Raw genomic sequence first — 21,349 nt, 5'->3', positions numbered from 1 at the left:
GTGGTGGTTTGTAATTTTGAAGTGTAAAGGTTTTGGAAAATCTTTACTCACTCTTTATCTCAACATCTGAGGGCAACAAGCAAAAATACAGATGCATTTAGGAAATATAAATGCCCTTATTAACTATTATACATATATCAGATAACTTTAGAGGATTTATTTGTGAATTATTTTTCAACAAAAATTATGAGATGAAGATTTATCTTTTTAGGGTGAGATGTCGCCGGTTTCAGCGATAATGGAAATGAAGAACAATCGATATTTATTTGATAGCTAACAACTAACTAAGTATTTAATTTTTGTTGACATTTATGTAAGTAGTCGATTTGGTGTCTCTCAATAAACTATCGGCCTGCTAGGTTTATAAAGTTTGTAAATCATTTTGGATAAAATATAATACTTAAAAAAGAGCATGTTACTTCCACAGGTGAATATATTGAACTGGGAAAAATGTATTGAGCTGGGAAAAATGCATAAACAATGCTGAAAATGAAGAATCATACTGCCCTTAATCTATCTTATGGTAGGTAGACAGTTTCAGAAACTGATGTATTGAATTTCCAATTCTACTACTGTCCACCTTATGGTCCTAGCTAGTTTCTTGCTATATGCAGAAAAAGAACCTTCAACTGAGATGAGGTTAGCTAGATACTGTGCCATCCCACACTTTTTGCACTCTTCATTTGAAGCCTGAGTTACATCAGCTGTCATTGCTAGTATTGGAATGTGCCAATAAAAGATATCCCCAAACATTTCAGCTGATAATTCCCCACATGCAATTTTCTCATTTACGCCATTTTCTAGGATGCGGATTTTCCTTGTCACTTCAAAACTGCAACAATCAAGATGAAATTAATACTTATAAATCACACCTTATTCATAGATCCTGAGGTCTAACATCCTATCTAAAATCATTCAAAATTCAATAGATTTCTTGCATTAAACTTGCTGGCCATCCACCAAATCTGAAAAAAACATAGCAATCAGACAAAAGGACTATATCCCTATACCATTTCCCACTTAGATGTCTTGAACAACTCCACAGCCTCAACATGCCACCCTGCATTGCTGAACCCAGCAAGCATCCCATTCCACGATACCAAATTGGGCTCCACCCCCTCAATCCTCATCTCACTAAACATCTCCTTGGCCCTCTCAACCATCCCACGTTGCGAGTAACCCACGATAATTGCGCTCCAAACGACAACATGCCTCTCAGACATTTCATCAAGCAATCGATGGGCATCCCCAATACTATCACACTTCAGATACATATGCACCAGAGAAGACGCCAAAATTGAATCCAAGGCATAACTAGACACAAAATCATACCCATGAAACTGCAGCCCAGGGATCAAGGCTTGCAACGCAGCACATGCTTTGATTGTAGTCAGGAGAAGGAACCCATCAGGGGCAAGACCCTTATGACCCATGAGGGAGAAGAGATAGAGAGCGGCGTCGTATTGGTGGGACCTGGCGAAGGCGTTGATGATAGTGGTGAAGGAAGGGAGGGTTGGATTGGGGAAGAAATGGAGTACGAGGTTTGTGACTTGTAAAAAATAGAGATTGTTGGCGTCGTGAGAGAGAAGCTTTGTGGCGATGTAGGTGTCGCCGTAGAGGCCGAGCTTGAGAATGTGCACGTGAGATTGACGCGCGTGGGAAAGTGTAATGGTGCTGGAACTCAGGCATTGGGAGATTATGTTGTAGATTGAGGGCATAAAAAAATTTCTTTGTTCGGGTTGTGTTTGACTGTTGTTGTTAATGTTGCGATGGGTGGGAAGGAGGAAGACAAAGTGCGATTGCGGTTTTCGGTGCGGACATGAATGAAGGTTTATTATTGCTATTGGATAGATTATTTGGCATACTCTGCTATAAGATGCGATGAGGTTAGAGAGACAGCTGCAAAGAGCATTGCCTACCACGACGAATCGGAGGATCAAAGCTTCACAAGTTGCTCTTCTGTAAGAATTATGAAAGAAATTTAATTCAAGAGTAATCATTATTGGAAAAACTAATTCATTCTCTTACCATTTTAGGAAATCATACAGAAGAGCAACTTGTGATGCTTTGATCCTCTGATCCGTCGTGGTAGGCGATGCTCTTTGCAGCTGTCTCTCTAACCTCATCGCATCTTATAGCAAAGTATGCTAAACAAGCTATGCAATAGTGACAATAAACCTTCAATCATGTCTGCACCGAAAACCCCAATCCCACTTTGTCTTCCTCCCTTCCACACATCGCAACACTAACAAGAACAGTCAAACACAACCCCAACAAAGAGATTTTTTTAAGCCCTCTATGTTCAACGGAATCTACAACATAATCTCGCAATGCCTGAGTTCCAGCACCATTACCTTCTCCCACGCCCGTCAATCCCACGCACACATTCTCAAACTGGAACTCTACGACGACACCTACATCGCCACAAGGCTTCTCTCTCACTACGCTAACAATCTCTACTTTTCACAAGTCACAAACCTCGTACTCCATTTCTTCTCCAATCCAACCCTTCCTTCCTTCACCACTATCCTCAATGCCTTTGTCAGGTCCCACGAATACGATGTCGTTCTCTGCCTCTTCTCCCTCATGGGTCATAAGGGTCTTGCCCTTGATGGGTTCCTTCTCCCGAGTGCAATCAAAGCCTGTGCTGCGTTGCAAGCCTTGAAGCCTAGGCTACAGTTTCATGGGTATGCTTTTGCGTCTGGTTATGCCTTGAATTCAATTTTGGCGTCTTCTCTAGTGCATATGTATCTGAAGTGTGATAGTATTGGGGATGTGATGAGTGGATATTTTATACGCTTTTTGGGGTTAATTTCATATAGTTTTTAGTATGTTTTAGTTAGTTTTTAGTTTATTTTCATTAGTTTCTAGGCAAAATTCATATTTCTGGACTTTACTATGAGTTTGTGTGTTTTTCTATAATTTCAGGTATTTTCTGGCTGAAATTGAGGGAGCTGAGCAAAAATCTTATTCGGCTGAAAAAGGATTGCTGATGTTGTTGGATTCTGACCTCTCTGCACTCGGAATGGAATTTCTGGAGCTACAGGAGTCCAAATGGCGCTCTTCCAATTGCGTTGGAAAGTAGACATCCAGGGCTTTTCAGCAATATATAATAGTTTATACTTTGCTCAAGGATAGACGACGTAAACTGGCGTTCAATGCCAGTTCCATGTTGCAGTCTGGCGTCCAGCGCCAGAAACAAGTTACAAGTTGGAGTTCAACGCCAGAAACAGGTTACAACCTGGCGTTGAATGCCCAAAACAGCCCATGCACATGAGAAGCTTAAGTCTCAGCCCCAGCACACACCAAGTGGGCCCCAGAAGTGGATTTCTGCACCATCTATCATAGTTTACTCATTTTCTGTAAACCTAGGTTACTAGTTTAGTATTTAAACAACTTTTAGAGATTTATTTTGGATCTCATGACATTTTAGAAAAAAAACTTTGTACCTTTTGACGGCATGAGTCTCTAAACTCCATTGTTGGGGGTGAGGAGCTATGCCGTGTCTCGATGAACTAATGCAAGTATTTCTGTTTTCCATTCAAACATGCGTGTTCCTATCTAAGATATCAATTTGCAATTCAATATGAATGTGATGAACGTGACAATCATCATCATTCCTCCACGAACGCGTGCCTGACAACCACTTACGTTCCACTGTAGAATGAATGAATATCTCTTAGATCTCTTAATCGGAATCTTCGTGGTATAAGCTAGATTGATGGCAGCATTCAAGAGAATCCGGAAAGTCTAAACCTTGTCTGTGGTATTCCAAGTAGGATTCAGGGATTGAATGACTGTGACGAGCTTCAAACTCGCGAGTGCTGGGCGTAGTGACAGATGCAAAAGGATAGTAAATCCTATTCCGGTACGATTGAGAACCTGCAGATGATTAGCCGTGCGGTGACAGCGCATCTGGACTCTTTTCACTGGAAGGATGGATGGTAGCCATTGACAACGGTGATCCACCAACACATAGCTTGCCATAGGAGGACATGCGTGCGTGAATCAGAAATAGAGGAAAGCAGAATTTCAGAAGACAAAGCATCTCCAAAACTCCAACATATTCTCCATCATTGCATACAAGTATAATTTGTGTTCTGCCCTTTTATTCCTTGCAATCAAATTTGATAAGTGAATTATTTTATTGTTTTCCTGACTAAGAGTTACAAGATAACCATAGATTGCTTCAAGCCAACAATCTCCGTGGGATCGACCCTTACTCACGTAAGGTATTACTTGGACGACCCAGTGCACTTGCTGGTTAGTTGTGCGAATTTGTGAAGAACTGTGATTTCCAATTTCGTGCACCAAGTTTTTGGTGCCGTTGCTGGGGATTGTTTGAGTTTGGACAACTGACGGTTTATTTTGTTGCTTAGATTAGGAAAAATTTTTCTTTTTGGTTTAGAGTCTTTTATTATTTATACCTTGTTAAAACACTTTAAATTTATAGCTCAATTAGCTAGAGCGTGGTGCTTATGTTCTTAATAATTGGCTATCCTATTTTTAAAATCTTTTTCAAAAAATTTTCTTTGAATAAATCTTGTGCCAAACTTTAAGTTTGGAGTTTTCTTGTTGATTTTTCTTTGTTTTTCGAAAATTTTAGTTTGGTTTTCTAAAAATTTTAAGTTTGGTGTTCTTTCTTCATGTTCTTGTGCTCTTGTGAGTCTTCAAAGTGTTCTTGAGTTTTCCTTGTGTCTTGATCTTAAAATTTTTAAGTTTGGTGTTCCTTGGTGTTTTCCCTCCAAAATTTTCGAAAACAAGGAGCATTAGATCTAAAAAATTTTAAATCTGGTGCTATCTTATTGTTTTTCTCTCTCTTCTTTAAATTCAAAAATATCTTCTCTCTCTATTTTAAAGCAAATTTTCGAAATTTACCTTTAAAATTCAGATTTTTATTTCAAAATTTAAAACCTTTTTCAAAAATCATCATATCCTTTTCAAAATTTCCTAACCACTCTCTCTCTCCTCATTTTTTTCGAAAATCTTCACCCATTTTTATTTATTTTAATTTATTTTGTTTTTGAAATAAATAAATAATTAAATAAATAAAATATTTTTCTTCTATTTTACATCATCTCCCTTTCTCCATCATGGACCTAAGCGGAAATGAACAGTCCAGGAGGACTCTGGGGTCATATGCTAACCCCTCTACTGCTTCATATGAGAGCAGTATCTGCATACCCTCCATTGGAGTTAGTAGCTTTGAGTTGAATCCTCAGCTCATTATCATGGTGCAGCAAAGTTGCCAGTATTCCGGTCTTCCACAGGAAGAACCTACAGAGTTTCTGGCACAGTTTTTACAGATTGCTGACACAGTACATGATAAGGAAGTAGATCAGGATGTCTACAGATTATTACTGTTTTCATTTGCTGTAAAAGACCAAGCTAAGAGGTGGTTAAATAACCAACCTAAGGCCAGTATAAGGACATGGAAATAGCTGACAGAAAAATTCCTGAATCAATACTTTCCTCCAAAACGGATGACACAGCTAAGGCTGGACATCCAAGGCTTTAAACAAGGAGATAATGAATCTCTTTATGATGCCTGGGAGAGATACAGAGAGATGCTACGAAAATGCCCCTCTGAAATATTTTCAGAGTGGGTTCAGTTAGACATCTTCTACTATGGGCTTGCAGAAAGAGCTCAGATGTCTCTAGATTACTCAGCTGGTGGATCTATTCACATGAGAAAGACAATTGAAGAAGCTCAAGAGCTCATTGATACAGTTGCCAGAAATCAGCATCTGTACCTAAGCAGTGACCCTTCCATGAAAGAAGAGGTTAAAACAGTAACTGCTGAACTCAGTCCTGTAAAACAAGCTGCCGAATTCAATCAGCAATTGGACTTTCTAACAAAGCAGTTAGCCGAATTCAAGGATAGACTACAAGAGACAAGGATGGCTAATATAAATACGGAAGAACAATTGAAGCAAACAAAGTAGCAGCTGTCAAAACAAATAACAGAAGAATGCCAAGCAGTTCAATTAAGAAGTGGGAAGACATTAAATACCCCACCTCAAGGCAGCAAGAAGCCAAGAAATGAGCAAACCACCCCAAATCCACCTAAGGACAGTAAGAGCCCAGGGAAAAATAATTCTGGCGCTAAAACGCCAGAAATTGGGTGGAAGGCTGGCGCTGAACGCCCAGACCAACGCCCAACCATGCTCAGGACTGGCGTTCAACGCCAGAAACAAGCAAGGATCTGGCATTGAACGCCCAAAAGAAGCACAGTTCTGGCATTCAGACGCCAGGAACAGATGAGGAGCTGGCGTCTAACGTCACTCCAGCTTCTAACTCTGGCACTCAATTGCCAGTGAGGGATCAGACACACACAAGTGCTGATGACAACCCATCTAAAAAGGCTTCTTCAACCACTTCTGTAGGAAATAAACCTACAGCAACTAAGTTGAGGAATATAAAGCCAAGATACCTTATCCTCAAAAACTCCGCCAAGAGGAGCAGGATAAGCAATTTGCTCGCTTTGCAGATTATCTCAGGACTCTTGAAATAAAGATTCCATTTGCAGAGGCACTTGAGCAAATACCTTCTTATGCCAAGTTCATGAAAGAGATCTTGAGTCATAAGAAGGATTGAAGAGAAACTGAAAGAGTTCTCCTCACTGAAGAATGCAGTGCAGTCATTCTGAAAAGCTTTCCTGAAAAGTTTAAAGACCCTGGGAGTTTTCTGATACCATGCACATTAGAAGGTAATTGTACCAAGACAGCTTTATGTGATCTTGGGACAAGCATCAACCTAATACCTGCATCCACTATCAGAAAGCTTGGTTTAACTGAAGAAGTTAAACCAACCCGGATATGTCTCCAACTTGCTGATGGCTCCATTAAATACCCATCAGGCGTGATTGAAGACATGATTGTCAGAATTGGGCCATTCGCCTTTTCCACTGACTTTGTAGTGCTGGAAATGGAGGAGCACAAGAGTGCTACTCTCATTCTAGGAAGACCCTTCCTAGCAACTGGACAAACTCTCATTGATGTCCAACAGGGGGAAATAACCTTGAGAGTCAATGAGGATGAGTTTAAGTTGAATGCTGTCAAAGCCATGCAGCATCCAGACACATCAAAAGACTGCATGAAAGTTGATCTTATTGACTCTTTGAGAGATCAACATGGCTGAGAGTCTCGAATCAGAGTTGGAAGACATCTTTAAAGATGTTCAGCCTGATTTGGAGGATTTAGAGGAAATGAAAGAGCCTCTGAAATTTCCTCTGGAAGAGGAAAAACCTCCTAAATCCGAGCTCAAACCATTACCACCATCCCTGAAATATGCATTTCTGGGAGAAGGTGACACTTTTCCAGTGATCATAAGCTCTGCTTTAAATCCACAGGAAGAGGAAGCACTGATTCAAGTGCTAAGGACACACAAGACAGCTTTTTGGTGGTCCATAGGTGACCTTAAGGGCATAAGCCCAGCTAGATGCATGCACAAAATCTTATTGGAGGATAATGCTAAATCAGTGGTTCAACCACAGAGGCGGCTAAATCCAGCCATGAAGGAAGTGGTGCAGAAAGAGGTCACCAAATTACTGGAGGCTGGGATTATTTATCCTATTTCTGATAGCCCCTGGATGAGTCCTGTTCAAGTTGTCCCCAAAAAGGGAGGCATGACAGTGGTTCATAATGAAAAGAATGAACTGGTTCCTACAAGAACAGTTACAGGGTGGCGCATGTGTATTGACTACAGAAGGCTCAATACAGCCACCAAAAAGGATCATTTTCCTTTACCATTCATAGACCAGATGCTAGAAAGATTGGCAGGTCATGATTATTACTACTTTTTGGATGGCTACTCAGGCTATAATCAGATTGCAGTAGATCCCCAGGATCAAGAGAAAACAGCATTCACATGTCCATCTGGAGTGTTTGCTTATAGAAGGATGCCGTTTGGGCTGTGTAATGCGCCTGCAACCTTCCAGAGATGCATGCTCTCTATTTTCTCTAATATGGTGGGAAAATTTCTGGAAGTCTTCATGGATGACTTCTCAGTATATGGAAACTCATTCAGCTCCTGTCTTGATCACCTGAAACTAGTTCTGAAAAGATGCCAAGAGACTAACCTGGTTTTAAACTGGGAAAAATGTCACTTTATGGTGACTGAAGGGATTGTCCTTGGGCATAAAATTTCAAACAAGGGAATAGAGGTGGATCAAGCAAAAATAGAGGTAATTGAAAAATTACCACCACCTGCCAATGTTAAGGCAATCAGAAGCTTTCTGGGGCATGCAGGATTCTATAGGAGGTTTATAAAGGATTTTTCAAAAATCACAAAATCTCTGAGCAATCTGCTAGCTGCTGACACGCCATTTGTGTTTGACACAGAGTGTCTGCAGGCATTTGAAACGCTGAAAGCCAAGCTGGTCACAGCACCAGTTATTTCTGCACCAGACTAGACATTACCATTTGAGCTAATGTGTGATGCTAGTGATCACGCCATTGGTGCAGTATTGGGACAGAGGCATGACAAGCTTCTGCATGTCATTTATTATGCTAGCCGCGTTTTAAATGACGCCCAGAAAAATTACACAACCACAGAAAAAGAATTGCTTGCAGTGGTTTATGCCATTGACAAGTTCAGATCATACTTAGTAGGATCAAAAGTGATTGTGTATACTGACCATGCTACTCTTAAATATCTACTCACAAAGCAGGATTCAAAACCCAGGCTCATCAGATGGGTGTTGCTTCTGCAAGAGTTTGATATAGAAATAAGAGACAGAAAAGGGACAGAGAACCAAGTGGCTGATCATCTGTCCAGGATAGAGCCAGTAGAAGGGACATCCCAACCCTCTCTTGAGATCTCTGAGACTTTTCCGGATGAGCAATTATTTGCCATTCAGGAAACACCATGGTTTGCAGACATTGCAAACTATAAAGCTGCAAGGTTCATACCCAAAGAGTACAACAGGCAACAAAAAAAAATTAATCACTGATGCAAAGTACTACTTGTGGGATGAACCCTATCTCTTCAAGAGATGTGCAGACGGAATAATCCGTAGGTGTGTGCCTAGAGAAGAAGCACAGAGGATCCTATGGCATTGCCATGGATCACAATATGGAGGCCATTTCGGATGTGAGTGAACAGCTACCAAGGTCCTCCAATGTGGCTTCTATTGGCCCACACTCTATAGAGATTCCCGAGAGTTTGTACGTAACTATGACAGTTGCCAAAGAGCTGGTAATCTGCCTCATGGTTACGCCATGCCTCAACAAGGAATCTTGGAGATTGAGTTGTTTGACGTATGGGGAATTGACTTCATGGAACCTTTCCCACCATCATACTCAAACACTTATATTCTGGTGGCAGTTGACTACGTATCAAAATGGGTAGAGGCCGTTGCCACACCCACCAATGATACTAAAATAGTGCTGAAGTTCCTCCAGAAATATATCTTCAGCAGGTTTGGGGTCCCTAGAGTACTACTCAGTGATGGGGGCACTCACTTCTGCAACAAACAGTTTTACTCTGCCATGGTCCGGTATGGGATTCGCCACAAGGTGGCAACTCCATATCATCCACAAACTAATGGGCATGCTGAAGTCTCTAAAAGAGAGCTAAAAAGAATCCTAGAACGGACTGTAAATATCCGTAGAAAGGATTGGGCAAGAAGCTTGGATGATGCTCTGTGGGCATACAGAACAGCATTTAAGACTCCTATAGGGACCTCTCCATACCAACTTGTATATGGTAAGGCATGTCACCTGCCCGTGGAACTGGAACATAAAGCCTACTGGGCAACCAGATTCCTGAACTTTGATGTCAAATTAGCTGGAGAAAAAAGATTGCTTCAGCTAAATGAGCTAGAGGAATTCAGATTCACTGTTTTCGAAAATGCCAAGCTTTATAAAGAGAAATAAAAAAAGTGGCATGACAGAAAGCTGTCATCTAGAATCTTTGAACCAGGACAAAAGGTTCTGTTGTTTAACTCTAGACTCAGGCTATTCCCCGGAAAACTGAAATCCCGGTGGAGGGGACCATATGTGATTACAAGTGTATCACCATATGGTTATGTGGAACTTCAAGATATTGATTCTGATAAGAAGTTCATTGTTAATGGATAGAGAATCAAGCACTATCTTGAAGGCAATATTGAGCAAGAGTGCTCAAGACTGAAGCTAAATTAAAAGCTCAGCAAGGTCCAGCTAAAGACAATAAAGAAGCGCTTGCTGGGAGGCAACCCAGCCATGGGGCATCACTTCCTCTAAGCATTTTGCCCTATTCTTGATTTTATTTGTTTATATAAAGTTCATTGATACTAAGGTAACGAGTCAATTGTATAAGTTTACAGGGTTACAGAAGGACTCTGCACACAAAACAGAGAAAAAGAGCTCACTAGCAAGAAAACGCCAGTAAAAGTCTGTTTTGGGCATTGAACGCCCAAAAGAAGCATCAACTGGGCGTTGAACGCCAGTAAGGATAGCCATCTGGGCATTAAATGCCAGAAAGAAGCAGCTTCTAGGCGTTGAACGCCAGAAAGAAGCTCCTTCTGGGCGTTTAACGCCAGATTTACAACGTCCTGGGCGTTCAGAAAAACGCCCAGTGACAAAGGAGTTCCTGGCGTTCAACGCCAGAAAGAAGCAACAGCTGGGCGTTGTTGAACGCCCAGGAGAAGCAGCAGTTGGGCGTTGAACGCCCAAAACATGCAGCGTTTGGGCGTTCAAACGCCAGGATGGTGGGGAGGAGGTAAATTCGTTTTTTTCTTCATATTTTTCATTTTAATCTTAATTTTCATGTTTCAATTCATGATTTCTTGCATAAACATGTTACAAACCCTGATTTCTAAAATCCCTAATTTCTAAAAACCCATCTTTAAAAATATTAAATGTATCTTAATCCATAAGCACAAATCCTTTTTTTCAATCCAACTCAACTCTTTTTCAAAATTTTCAAAACAAATCTATCTCTTTTCATTCAAAAATCTTTTCAACTAATCAATATCTTTTTCAAATCTCCATATTATCTTTTTCAAAAATCCAATTTTATCTTTTTCAAATATCTTTCATATCTTTTCAATTTTAAATTATATCTTTTCTTATCATACTTATTTTTTTTTAAAATCATATCTTCTATCTTATCTTTCTCCCTATTTTCGAAAACCCCCCCTCCCTTTTAAAAACCCATTCGGCCTCCTTCCTCTCATCCACCATCCTACAATAGCTCTCCTTCTATCCCTCTCCTTTCTTTTCTTTTGCTTGAGGACAAGCAAACCTCTAAGTTTGGTGTGTTTATCCGTGATCACTAAACCATACCCACTAAGATCATGGCTCCTAAAGGAAAACAACCCACTCCAAGAGGCAAGAAAGAGAGTGTTACAAAACCACTTTGGAATCAAGGGAAGTTCTTAACTAAAGAACATTCAGACCATTATTACAAAATAATGGGTCTAAGATCAGTGATCCCGGAAGTTAGATTCGATTTGAAAGAAGACGAATATCCGGAGATCCAGGAGCAAATTCGAATCAGGAACTGGGAGATCCTAGCTAATCCTGAAACGAAAGTGGGAAGGAATATGGTCCAGGAGTTCTATGCTAATATGTGGCAAACAGACAAGCAAAGACTATCTGGATCTGCTCTCTATGACTATCGGACCTTGGTCAAAGGAAAGATTGTTCATACCCACCCTGACAAGATCAGGGAGATCTTAAAGCTACCTCAGCTGAAAGATGATCCAGACTCCTTCAATAGGAGAATGATGAGAACAGACAAGGGCCTGGATAAGATTCTAGAGGATATATGTATCCCTGGAGCCAGGTGGACCACCAGCACGAAGGGTGTCCCAAATCAACTCAAAAGAGAAGATCTCAAACCATTCGCCAGAGGATGGCTGGACTTCATTGGGCATTCTCTACTGCCCACTAGCAACCATTCTGAAGTCACTATTAGAAGAGCAGTGATGATCCATTGCGTCATGATGGGAAAAGAAGTGGAAGTTCATCAACTGATTTCAACTGAATTTTACAAAATTGCAAAAAAAAATCCAAAGATGCCAGGTTGGCTTATCCAAGCTTGATTTCTATGCTCTGCAAGGACGCTGGAGTAAGGATGGAAATAACTGAGTATATCTCAGTTGAGCGGCCAATCACCAAAGCATCAATGGAAAAACAACAAGCACAGGATGACCCCATCAAGAAGAGAACACAGGAAATTCTCCCAGAAATCCCTCAATCTGAATACTGGGAGTATCTTGAAACATCTATTACCAAGATGCAAGAAGCTATGGAACAAATAAAGAAAGAATAGAAGGAACAAAGTAGCATTCTTTGCTATTTGCTTAAAGAACAGGAGGAGCAAGGGCGTGATTTAAGGGAATTGAAGCGCCAGAAATTATCTCTTGAAGGACCAAGCACCCCGCAGATTAGAGGAACATCCACTTCCCAGAACACAGGTTGTTAAATTCCAATCTTAGCCTTAACTCTGTGATAACTGTTTTTATTTTAGTTTTACCTTAGGAGTCATATAGTAGTAATTAGTATCTATATTTTTTATTTTATCTCCAATTAAGCTATAATTTAATTTTATCATCATCATTAAACATGAATAAAATAGAAGAATTTTTTTAGAATAAGAGGCAATAAATTTCGAGTTTTTTTTACAAGAAAAATTCTAATTATTTACATGTGGTGGCAACACTTTCTATCTCCTGAATGAATGCTTGAACAGTGCATATGTCTTTTGAATTTGATGTTTAAGACTGTTAAATACGTTGGCTCTTGAAAGAATGATGAACATGAGACATGTTATTAATAATCTGAAAAATCATAAAAATGATTCTTGAAGCAAGAAAAAGCAGTGAATACAAAAGCTTGCAGAAAAAAAAATAGAGAAAGAAAAAGAAAAAGCAAGCAGAAAAAGCCAAAGCTCTTAAAACCAAAAGGCAAGAGCAAAAAGCCAATAGCCCTTAAAACCAAAAGGCAAGGGTAAAAAGGATCCAAGACTTTGAGCATCAGTGGATAGGAGGGCCTAAAGGAATAAAATCCTGGCTTAAGCGGCTAAACCAAGCTGTCCCTAACCATGTGCTTGTGGCGTGAAGGTGTCAAGTGAAAACTTGAGACTGAGCGGTTAAAGTCAAGGTCCAAAGCAAAAAGAAGAGTGTGCTTAAGAACTCTGGACACCTCTAATTAGGGACTTTAGCAAAGCTGAGTCACAATCTGAAAAGGTTCACCCAATTATGTGTCTGTGGCATTTATGTATCCGGTGGTAATACTGGAAAACAAAGTGCTTAGGGCCACGGCCAAGACTCATAAAGTAGCTGTGTTCAAGAATCATCATACTAAAATAGGAGAATAAATAACACTATCTGCATTCTAAGTTCCTATAGATGCCAATCACTCTGAGCTTCAATGGATAAAGTGAGATGCCAAAACTATTCGGAAGCAAAAAGCTACTAGTCCCGCTCATCTAATTAGAATCTGAGCTTCACTCAAAAACTCTGAGATATTATTGCTTCTTGACTTATTAGTAGTCTATTTTATTTATCTAGTTGCTTGGGGACAAGCAACAGTTTAAGTTTGGTGTTGTGATGAGCGGATATTTTATACGCTTTTTGGGGTTAATTTCATATAGTTTTTAGTATGTTTTAGTTAGTTTTTAGTTTATTTTCATTAGTTTCTAGGCAAAATTCATATTTCTGGACTTTACTATGAGTTTGTGTGTTTTTCTGTAATTTCAGGTATTTTCTGGCTGAAATTGAGGGAGCTGAGCAAAAATCTGATTCGGCTGAAAAAGGATTGCTGATGTTGTTGGATTCTGACCTCTCTGCACTCGGAATGGAATTTCTGGAGCTACAGGAGTTCAAATGGCGTGCTTTCAATTGCGTTGGAAAGTAGACATCCAGGGCTTTCCAGCAATATATAATAGTTCATACTTTGCTCAAGGATAGACGACGTAAACTGGCGTTCAACGCCAGTTCCATGTTGCAGTCTGGCGTCCAGCGCCAGAAACAAGTTACAAGTTGGAGTTCAACGCCAGAAACAGGTTACAACCTGGCGTTGAACGCCCAAAACAGCCCATGCACATGAGAAGCTTAAGTCTCAGCCCCAGCACACACCAAGTGGGCCCTAGAAGTGAATTTCTGCACCATCTATCATAGTTTACTCATTTTCTGTAAACCTAGGTTACTAGTTTAGTATTTAAACAACTTTTAGAGATTTATTTTGGATCTCATGACATTTTAGAAAAAAAATTTTGTACCTTTTGACGGCATGAGTCTCTAAACTCCATTGTTGGGGGTGAGGAGCTATGCCGTGTCTCGATGAACTAATGCAAGTATTTCTGTTTTCCATTCAAACATGCGTGTTCCTATCTAAGATATCAATTTGCAATTCAATATGAATGTGATGAACGTGACAATCATCATCATTCCTCCACGAACGTGTGCCTGACAACCACTTACGTTCCACTGTAGAATGAATGAATATCTCTTAGATCTCTTAATCGGAATCTTCGTGGTATAAGCTAGATTGATGGCAGCATTTAAGAGAATCCGGAAAGTCTAAACCTTGTCTGTGGTATTCCGAGTAGGATTCAGGGATTGAATGACTGTGACGAGCTTCAAACTCGCGAGTGCTGGGCGTAGTGACAGACGCAAAAGGATAGTAAATCCTATTCCGGTACGATTGAGAACCTGCAGATGATTAGCCGTGCGGTGACAGCGCATCTGGACTCTTTTCACTGGAAGGATGGATGGTAGCCATTGACAACGGTGATCCACCAACACATAGCTTGCCATAGGAGGACATGCGTGCGTGAATCAGAAACAGAGGAAAGCAGAATTTCAGAAGACAAAGCATCTCCAAAACTCCAACATATTCTCCATCATTGCATACAAGTATAATTTGTGTTCTGCCCTTTTATTCCTTGCAATCAAATTTGATAAGTGAATTATTTTATTATTTTCCTGACTAAGAGTTACAAGATAACCATAGATTGCTTCAAGCCAACAATCTCCGTGGGATCGACCCTTACTCATGTAAGGTATTACTTGGACGACCCAGTGCACTTGCTGGTTAGTTGTGCGAATTTGTGAAGAACTGTGATTTCCAATTTCGTGCACCAGGATGCCCAACGACTGTTTGATGAAATGCCTGAGAGGGATGTTGTCTTTTGGAGCGCGATTATCGCGGGTTACTCGTGACGTGGGATTGTTGAGAGGGCCAAGGAGATGTTTAGTGTGATGAGGAGTGAGGAGGTGGAGCCCAATTTGGTATTGTGGTATAGGATGCTTGCTTGGTTCAGCAATGTAGGGTGGCATGTTGAGGCTGTGGAGTTGTTCAAGACAGTGCTGAACAAAGGTTTTTTTCCTGATGGGTCAACCGTATCATGTGTGCTTCTTGCTTTGGGGAATTTGGAGGATGGAGTGGCTGCGAAACAGGGATTGGGATCGGATAGGTTTGAGGTCAGTGCGCTGCTTGATATATATGGGAAGTGTAGATGCATATAAAGGATGTTGCAAGTGTTTGATAAGGTCGATCATAGGGAAGTTGGTTCTTTGAATGATTTTCTAAATGGGTTGTCGCGAAATGGTTCTATTGACACTGCATTGGAGGTGTTTAGGAAGTTCAAAACACCTGCAATCTGGTGTAGTTTGCTTGGTCGATTCGATCCAGTTTGGTTACTTCCGATCCGGTCTGGTTTGCTTGGTTGATCCAATCTACCTTGGTTTGGTTCAACTGTTGATAAACTGTTACTCATTTAAGGTATTAGCCATTTATACAGACATAAACTGCAATAATGTTTAATGCTCCTTCAATAATGTTTATCTGCACCAATCATGCAATAAACAATGGCATTAAGTTCTTTTTCACGAGACATTACTCACAATTACTCAGAGTTCTTGCAGGAGTCCAAGAAGCCCTTCAAACCATAACAAATATTGATAGAAGTTTTATACTTACCTGATTACAACATATCATTAGAACAAATCACAATTTCATGACATTGGCAAAAAATAGATTGATCAAGATTGTATTATATGGACCTGTGCAAATAGGGTTTCACTATCAAGATCACCAAGGATAACATTAGAATAAGAAATAAATGAATGTTGTATTAAATATCAAAGATACCTTCTAAATTAATTTGATGTTTAAACCATACAATCAAGCAGTTAGGGTACTTTATAACTTGAGCGGGGCTGAGTATCACGAACTGTGCAATGAAATGCCTTCTAAAGACGAGCAGAAAACAACACTCCCATGCCCAGAATACACAATTTCATTCAGCAGAAACAAAAAAGATGCTGTTGACTTCATAAAATATAGAGATCAGAACGCAGTGTCATCATCATACCCAGATGAATTCAAAAATAAAAGTAGGATTGATAGTAATAAAATTCTATCCCAAGTTGACAGTAATGTTATTTATAACCGATGAAACACATGGTCAGCTCCACAAAAAATACTGGACGCTGTGAAGGCTAGCTTGTGAGGAACATTATCTCTAATTGATGTCTTTAAATTTTCTAATTGATGCTAAATCATGCATCTGCCAACAACATGGACAGAACTAAAAAGGAAAATCTGCTGATATAGACTACTATCGCCTTTTGGTATAATCTAGATCATACGGCTGACAGAAGATCTCCGTTAACGGAACAAGGGACTGAACAGAAATATTTATTTGTCAAACTGAAACCCACTGGGGACAGCTAACTATGATCTAACTGCCAATTGCTAAAATGACAATGCACATCCATTGCTCTCAACTTGACACTCCATCGCATCAAATGTATACAAAAATAATCTTGATTAGTGTATTCTGTGTTTGGCAGAAACGTGATGTCTCTAGAAATGAAGTTCATGAGAAATTACCAATAATCTCAATAAAAGCAAACACCATCCTTGAAATGGTAAAAATAATTTGTGTCTCTCATAAAAATTTTCCTCCCTTCCAAACTACTAATAAATTTTATAGCGGCATGGCAGTCACCACAGATTCTCAGGTTCTAAATCACTTGAAGAGGCTGCCCCGAACTCGTGTTGAGTAGTCCTAATACTACTGCCAACTTCTCACTGTGCCCACACAATATTTGCTCCTTCTCTTGTTCCTCCACATCGTGAAGCACAAGTCCAGTCTTAGGAAGGTGAACACATTTCTTCATCTCAACACTCAACTTTTTCGATTTTTCCAATATCTCTTGCATTTGTGGGTGCGTCTTGTCACCAGCAGCAAGTGTGTGTACTTTGTTTCCAATCTCAATCCAACTATAGCCAGGATTTTTCCTCAAATCCTTACTCTTCATTACATCACGAATTCTGTCTACTTCATCCCACATGCCCTTTGAAGCATAGATGTTGGACAGAAGAATGTAGTTTCCCGGGTTATCAGGTTCTAACAGGAAAAGCTTTTCTGCAGCAATCTCGCCTAAACTCAAATTATGGTGAACTCTACAGAAACTTAGTAAGGCTCTCCAGGTACAAGCATCAGGTTCTAATGGCATTTCTTTGATGAGAGAATAAGCTTCTTCAAGTTTCCCTGCACGACTAAGAGGTATCACCATGCAAGCATAGTGTTCCGTTTTAGTTTCAATGGCATGTTCTTTTGACAGGCTATTGAAATATTGCCTCCCTTCTTCAGTTAAGCCATTTTGGGCACATGCGTATAAAACACACGTGTAGAAAATCTCATCAGGCTCCATGCCACTCTCTTGTATAATTCGAAACATCTCAATTGTTTCCTTAGCCTTCCCATGCATTGCATATCCTTTCATTACTGCATTCCAAGAAACCAAATTTGGATCCAACATTTTATCAAAACAAAGCCGAGATAACTGGATTCTTCCACACTTCGCATACATATCTATCAATGCACTACTTACGTAAACATCATCAAATATCCCCTTCCTGAGAGAAATGCAATAGGTTTGCTTCCCATGCTTCAATGCTGAAATATGTCCACATGTAGGAATCAAGCTTGGTATCGTTATAGCATTAGGCTCCACTCCATGAGCCTGCATCTCTCTAAAAAGCTCCAAAGCTTCCATGTCCTTCCCATTCTGCACACAACTGTGTATCATAGAGGTCCATGTCACAACATTCAATTCAACTCCTTCATGAAGGAACTTCTTGAACACCTCCAATGCAGTGTCAATCAAACCATTTCGCGATAACCCATTTAGAAAAGCATTCAAATAACCAACTTCCCTCTAATCGACCTCATCAAACACCTGCAATATCCCCTGTATGCATCCACACTTCCCATATATATCAAGCAGCGCACTGACCACAAACCTATCCGATCCCAATCCCAGTTTGATCTCATAACCATGAACTTGTTTCACAGCCACTCCATCCTCCAACTGTCCCAAAGCAGGAAGCACACATGATACGGTTGACCCATGATAGGAGCAGAAATAAGCCAATTAAGAAATTAATATACGAAATACGTTGCGAGTACAGTTCTTAACCAGCTAAAATCCGTTTATCAATTTAGAAAGGTTGTCACAAAATTAGAATAAAAAAATACTGGGAGTATGAATCACAGGTCGTCTCCCAACGAGTTAACAAAAGGGTGCTATCTTATTAATCAAGAGTTTTCCGAGAAATTTTGAGAGTTGAGTGACAGAAAATAAATAATTGTAAATTAGCGCAATGAAAATTAAAAGAGATTTATATATTCAAACTAAAAAGCCTTGACTGGGAGAATGATTAATTGGAAGTTCTATCCTTGTTGGACTTCTCTCAAATGTAGTATCAAAAGGTTGTTATTTTCACCTAGTTAACACTTACTAAATAAAGAAAAGTCAAGTGATTGAGTTAACTCTTATTCGCAAATCCTAGTCCTCTTTCTTGGGAAGGACTAGCGTTAGTAAATAGAGAATTAGCTAACAACTTCCAATTTAACTAATCACTTGAGCATTCCAACTCAAGGGTCTCCTTTTAATCAACCCCCAAGTCAAGTTGGGAGTCTACTCTGTCAACATGAATACCATCTTCGTTGTTTTATAAGAGAAGTAAAAAGGGAACATAGTAATTAAAATCAATTGGAAGCAATTAAACAAATAATAAAATTTAAATAGAAAAGTACTTCTTGCATTAATAAATTCTAAAAGCAATCCAATTGTAACTCTGAACAAAGATTAAGGATATGGAAGAGTAAGGGAATAAGAAAACAAACTAGAATAGCAACTTCAATGGAGGTAATCCACTCTAGTCTTCTCTAGTCATGCTTTCTAAACTTTGTTCTTCATCTAACCAATCAACAAATATTTAATGTAGCAATGCAAACATCATGAGGTCTTTTCAAGGTTGTAATGGGGCTAAGATAAAGGTGAGAGTATATATACGGCTAAATGAGCTATAAATTGAATCCTTGACTAACCTAAGCTCTCACCTATACACACACTCTATATACTTTTAAAATCATGCCTGGCTACCCAAAATTCTCACTTTTGTATATTTTACATACTCATATACCGAATTTTTCTTAATTTCACCCCATATGCATTGATCTTTTATTAAACTTGACATTGGAGTAATTTTGTCCCCTTATTTATTTATTTATTTTATATTGTAATAATATATATATATATATATATATATATATATATATTATTTTTTTATTTTTTACTTTTTGAATGAAAAAAAGCAAACATAATATATCAATGCACATGGGTTTTTAATTTTTCTGGTCTCAATTGAGTAGGTACCCAAATTCCCAATATTTCATCATAACACATTTCCTATTAACCCATGTTCCCACAGTTTTCTCACACTTAGTTGATACACAATCTCTATCTTAAGCTAACCAAAGATTCAATTGAGGTAATTAATTGTTTTTCGCTTAAGGCTAGTGATGTGGTAAAATATAAAACAAATGGAGATTAAAAGGCTCAAAGTGGAAAACAAAGGTAGTTGAAAGGGTAGGCTATTTGAGATAAGTGAGCTAATAAAATAATGGCCTCAATCATATGCATGCATATAAACCCATTAAACATTGAACATATAGAGTGGAACAAAATAAAGATTACAATCATAGAGAAGAAAACACACAAGAATAAAATGTTATGGTTAAATAGTGTAACCATGTAATTAAGCTCAAGTCTAACAGGTTGTGTGTTCTTAACTCAAAAACCATGTTCCACTTTACAGTCTTTAAACAACTTTAACACAAATTTTTCAATTTAAATTAGTGAAATATTATAAAATAGAGTCATGAAAAGAAATTTATTACTTTAACCAAGCAAACATACATGCAAACAATTATTATCATGTAATCTATTCTATCTAACCAAAGAAAAACTAAAATGTTGGTGTTAAGAAAAAGCACTTACCTCCGGAAGTCAGGTACTGACCGACCTCCCCACACTTAAAGCTTGGCACCGTCCTCAGTGCCATCAGTCAGGAACAAAGGGGGCTGGTAACAACGTCTCCACCGTCGGGATTGTCATGGCTCCCGGTGCTGGTAGGTGAGGTGGAGTCCGGAGTGTCTGGTTCTTCTTCAGGTGGGTGGTTGCCAACAATCAGCTCCTTGAGGCATGTAAATTGGCGCTTGTTACGGCGCTCCATTCGCTTTGTCTTCCGGTCAAGCCGGTCCAACCTCTGAAGTATTTGTAGGAGCATCTGATTTGTTGAAGGTGCTTGTGATGTGGAAGGAGAAGGAATATCTCCGGCCAGGTCTGCGGGCCGGCTGGTAGTGGCTGCTGGAGGTCTGATTTACCTCCTGTTGGGGACAATTTGATCATCCCGCGGAAGTATGGTCTTGGTGTCCCCAGCTCTATAGGAGACTCCGGCTGCTGAGACTAGATTTGAAACCAAGGCGAGAAAGGGTAGGTTGCCCGCAATCTGTACGTGTCCCATGGCGTGCCGGAGGTGTCTTGGTAAGTTGAGAGGCTGGTCTATAAGGATACACCAGAGGAGAACAGCCATATCTACAGTGAAGGAGGACTCGTGAGTGCTCGGAAAGACGTAGTGGGACATAATCTGTGCCCACACTCGAGCTTCCAGGGTAAGTGCTGAAGCCAATATGCCCTTAGGTCGGGATTGATGGTATCCATAGATCCATCTGCTGCCAGGTTATGCTATAACTCTGAGGACGTCGTCCCAGTCAAATTGGTATGTCTGGCACTTGATGGAGGCTTCTTGGTATACGTCCAAGACTGCAGGGTTGGCATGTGAAAATTGGAGTAGAATTCAACTACCCATGAGAGGTTAACCTGCCGTGGCTGTCTCCGTAAGAATCTTCATTGTCTGCACTAAATGCAGGGCTCTACAAAATCAACAATGTGGGTAGGGAGGATGAGTAGGTGCTCGTTGTTGTAGTTCCGCTCAGCCAAGATGGGGAACATCTGCTCACAGTAGTGGTTAGTGAACCGCACAGTGTCCCTTGCTGG

The 21,349-nt window shown here is 39.7% G+C and overlaps 1 protein-coding gene and 1 pseudogene across 3 annotated transcripts; both read right to left on the bottom strand.

The window, feature by feature from the left end:
* Nucleotides 1-415: 415 nt before the first annotated feature.
* LOC112772788 (pentatricopeptide repeat-containing protein At1g20230) lies at nucleotides 416-2,119 on the bottom strand. Of its 3 annotated transcripts, XM_029295342.2 has the most exons (3): nucleotides 2,029-2,111; nucleotides 1,011-1,959; nucleotides 416-832 (listed from the first exon to the last, which is right to left on the bottom strand). In XM_029295342.2, the coding sequence occupies exons 2-3, from the start codon at nucleotides 1,716-1,718 to the stop codon at nucleotides 827-829; spliced, it is 714 nt and encodes a 237-aa protein (XP_029151175.1). In that variant the 5' UTR covers nucleotides 1,719-1,959; nucleotides 2,029-2,111; the 3' UTR covers nucleotides 416-826. The 3 variants fall into 3 exon arrangements, with proteins under 3 accessions (XP_029151175.1, XP_025673573.2, XP_025673572.1); XM_025817788.3 differs by having other exon boundaries at nucleotides 1,011-2,119; XM_025817787.3 differs by having other exon boundaries at nucleotides 1,333-2,119.
* A 14,718-nt stretch (nucleotides 2,120-16,837) lies between these two features.
* Nucleotides 16,838-18,358, bottom strand: LOC112770249 (pentatricopeptide repeat-containing protein At1g20230-like; annotated as a pseudogene).
* Nucleotides 18,359-21,349: the final 2,991 nt, after the last annotated feature.

This window comes from Arachis hypogaea, chromosome 18 (assembly GCF_003086295.3).
Source record: "Arachis hypogaea cultivar Tifrunner chromosome 18, arahy.Tifrunner.gnm2.J5K5, whole genome shotgun sequence".
NCBI lineage: Eukaryota > Viridiplantae > Streptophyta > Magnoliopsida > Fabales > Fabaceae > Arachis > Arachis hypogaea.
The sequence above is the reverse complement of the archived record's forward strand: the minus strand, read 5'-3'. Positions and strand labels throughout refer to the sequence as shown.

Coding starts and splice junctions, on each gene's coding strand:
- LOC112772788 (XM_025817788.3), bottom strand. CDS start 2,000: ATGATTACTCTTGAATTAAATTTCTTTCATAATTCTTACAGAAGAGCA.